At 44.0% G+C, this 3,685-nt stretch overlaps 1 protein-coding gene across 1 annotated transcript in view; it reads right to left on the bottom strand.

Annotated features, from left to right (window-relative positions):
* LOC109482434 overlaps positions 1–3,685 on the bottom strand; it is a 4,891-nt gene continuing 1,206 nt past the window's right edge. The window contains exons 3-5 of the mRNA XM_019785141.1: positions 3,062–3,237; positions 2,043–2,151; positions 1–249 (exon numbers count right to left, since the gene is read on the bottom strand). Coding sequence (XP_019640700.1) covers positions 11–249; positions 2,043–2,151; positions 3,062–3,237 — 524 coding nt within the window. The 3' untranslated portion in view covers positions 1–10. The remainder of the gene's footprint in view (positions 250–2,042; positions 2,152–3,061; positions 3,238–3,685) is intronic.

Raw genomic sequence — 3,685 nt, forward strand, 5'->3', positions numbered from 1 at the left:
TTTCATTGTCTTACTCCACAGAAAATATCTTTAACCTTTCTATCATGTCCTCCGTGCACTCCTCGGAGCCTTGTTGTTCTGTTGGCGGGGAGTGGGTGGGGGCGTGCAGGGAGCTCATTCTGATAGACCGCTGCTCCTTCTGCCATTGCCGCCACGTCCGCCTGACGGCACGGCACTCCTTCTTACTGTGGACACAGTTGACCCTCCCAGTCTTTCTCGGACAGTAGTAGCCCTTGCACCAACTTCTCGCTGTACAGAAAACAAATGAAGAAAGTTTAACTAGAAAGGTAACATTTGCAAAGCAAATACATATTTACCTTAAAGTTCGCATATAGTCTACTCTGTTAATTCTTAGTGATCTTACTCAAACACATTCATATGTATTGTCAGACAGGAATCTAAATCCCTCCTGCTATAAAATTGCGACATGATCTAACCCAACACTAGTTACCATGGTGACAGACGTCTGGTACAGTTCATTGACCTTATTTTTGAGAAGAAGAAGAAGAAACAGCAAAAACGATATCTTTTCCTTCTGCGAAGGTAAACATAATGAAGAAATTTAAACGTCTCTTTTTACAGTGCAGAAATCCAGGAAACACTATATATGAGTTCTGTCGATGAAGGTCTAGAAATTCAGGAATGAGATACAAAATGTACCAACTTAGGTAACAGTTACTCAAGCAAATAAATGGATATATTTTGATGATCAGACGTTTTAGGTAGTGACGAGTCACTGAAAAAAAATAGTGGGTGCTCAAAAAATAGTGGGTGCTACCTGAAACGTCTGACCGTTTTCAAAATATATCTAGTTGCTTGAGTAACTCAAATACCTTGGTGGTATATTGCATTATGGTACCCGTAGTGACTCATAGACCTTTTAACATTGTTCACATTCATTTCGTCTCAGTGCATAGAAATATTTTACCAGGCTATTCTTCTTTTATTAGAAGGATGACATTTTGTAACAGCCAAGCTTTGTATATATAGAGAGTGTATTATAAATAACATAGGCTGTTTTGGTTCGACTGAAGTTCAACATGGCGGCCATCACCATGGTGACCTGACCTTTGACCCGTCACCTGACCTTGTCATCAGATCGTAAGTACTTCACACATCAAACACTTCGTACCAATATCATTTACCACTCATAACACGGCGGGCGACAAGATTTTATAACGTGCCAACTGTTCAGTGATACCGATAACTGTTTTTCCACTCCACTGCCAAACGTAACAGTCGTTCAACGGCCGTTGATATTTGAAAGTTTGAACTTGTAGACGGGGCGGCCCGCGATTGGTCTGTGATCGAGAATGATACCAAGCACGTCGTCTATGCCTATATTTGTAGGTACATATTTCGAACGTCGTGCAAAAGGGATGCCATTTGACGTTGTCCTCAAATAGGACCCAAAGAATGCGAATTCTTGTTGCAGTCCTAACTTGGTGGCGTTGAGGGAAAGAAATATAACGTTATGTCAAATCTTTTGAGTATGAAATGACTTTGAGCAAGATGCATATGGTATATGGACAAATAGGTTTCTAGATTTAGATAATTACGACTAGTTGACAGCATCTAGACCATGCTAGCAGTGCAATATGTTTTATGTTTAGTTCACTGGTTCACTGTCAGTATTGCATATTTACCTATCCGACGAACAATGGTTTTCCTCGTGTGTTCATGCACGTGTGTGATAAATAAAAACAACAAACAACTAGGATCTAGGAAGGTAACGTTAGCATTTGCATGGCAAATGCGAAATGCTTACTTTTACGTGGTCTTTCTCAGCAAACAGCTCTATTTATTCTTATATACTCAAACACATTCATATATATTGGGACCAGCCCCTCCATCACTTGCTACGTATATACATGATGTAGTGCAGAACCTCAGGGTGTCTCCTGCATCACCAGTTACCAAGGTGACGGCCGTCTGGTCCAGGTCATTGACCTTTTTTTGGTTTGAGAAGGACAAGAAGAAGAAACTAAGGAAAAACAACATGGTTTTCTTTTGCGAAGTTAAACATGATAAACAATTCTTACTGCAGTCGACTTCGTCCGAGCCGTCCTCGCAGTCCTGGTCGCCGTCACAGATGTAGTGGTGAGGGATGGTCAGGCGTCCGTCCCAGCATCGGAACGGCCGGATCACGTTCTGAACGCAGATACATCACAGTTAGATCTACCATTTCAAAGGTAATACAAGGATGACAATCATGTTGCCATTCCACAGCTGTAACAATCTTCTTTCATTTTGAGGCTGCTGCCTTTAACTAGTTGAAGATTCTGGTGCATTTTTGTGGCTAATACGAGATGGGGTTCGCCAGGCCTCCATCCAGGAAAGTCGTGTAAGGTGACTTTCCCAAGATCGGTGACATGGCAGGGTTCGAACCCGGGACCTCTTCCGAGCCGAACGCTCTGCCGTTACGCCACACGGCCCCACATCTGTATTGCAAGATTCTTCATCGTGTTTATAGTTAAAACTTTCGTTAAAACACAAGAGATTGTTCTCACCTAGAGCTTTCGACCAGTCACTCCTGTCTTCTTCAATAAACTGACCCAGTGAGACTTGCTACAGGGTGTCTGCTACAGCGCCAGTTGCCATAGTGACAGCCGCCTGGTCTAGGTCATTGACCTTTTTTGATGAATTGTCATGGCAAGATTCTTAAGCATTCCAGATACAGGTCCCTTATAGCTAAATAAGGACGTTATATGTATTTGATTTGATATACTAGTACTAGGAATCTCCTACCTGTCTCTTGGGAATCCTCCGGAGAGCTTCCCGTTTCCGGTTTAATGTGATGCAGGACTGATCGTTCATCATTCCGTTCCGGACGATCCCCTTGGTAACAAACCTGCCCGGGTAGCTAAATAAGGACGTCATATATGCGAAGGCACCACCGGAATCTCCTACCTGTCTCTTGGGAATCCTCCGGAGAGCTTTCCGTTTCCGGTTTGCCGTGGTGTAGTACGGATCGTTCATCATTCCGTTCCGGACGATCCCGTTGGTAACAAACTTGCCCTGGTAACTAAATACGGATGAAGATACAACCGAAATCTCCTACCTGTCTCTTGGGAATCCTCCGGAGAGCTTTCCGTTTCCGTGCCGTGGTGTAGTACGGATCGTTCATCATTCCGTTCCGGACGATCCCGTTGGTGGCGAACCTGCCCTGGTGCCCGTTGGTGTTCAGCATGTCGTACGGACGGCGCACCGCCAGCTCAGCTACCGGAGGGGCTTTCACTACACACAGGCCAATAATATGATGCAAACACTTTTCCTTACTGGTGTTTAGTGTCGCTAAGAGGACAGTTGAACGGTTAGCTAGATTTAGTTAATCTGTGATCAACATAGCCAACGGAGATTGCAGGATTTCACGCAGGTTAGCCATCCATGTATACATACATACATACATACACACAGACACACACACACAGGCACACAAATACCCACAGGTAAACATAATTGTATCTGTCCTTGGTGCTGAATGCCATTTATGTACACATGTACAACATCCACGCGCATTAACACGCACACACGCACAAACACACACACACACACACTCACACACAAACACACACACAGACACACACACACACACACACACACACACACAGACACACACACACACACACACACACACACAGACACACACACACACACACACACACACACACAGACACACACACAC

This window comes from Branchiostoma belcheri, unplaced genomic scaffold (genome assembly GCF_001625305.1).
Source record: "Branchiostoma belcheri isolate BF01 breed outbred unplaced genomic scaffold, Haploidv18h27 scaffold6, whole genome shotgun sequence".
NCBI lineage: Eukaryota > Metazoa > Chordata > Leptocardii > Amphioxiformes > Branchiostomatidae > Branchiostoma > Branchiostoma belcheri.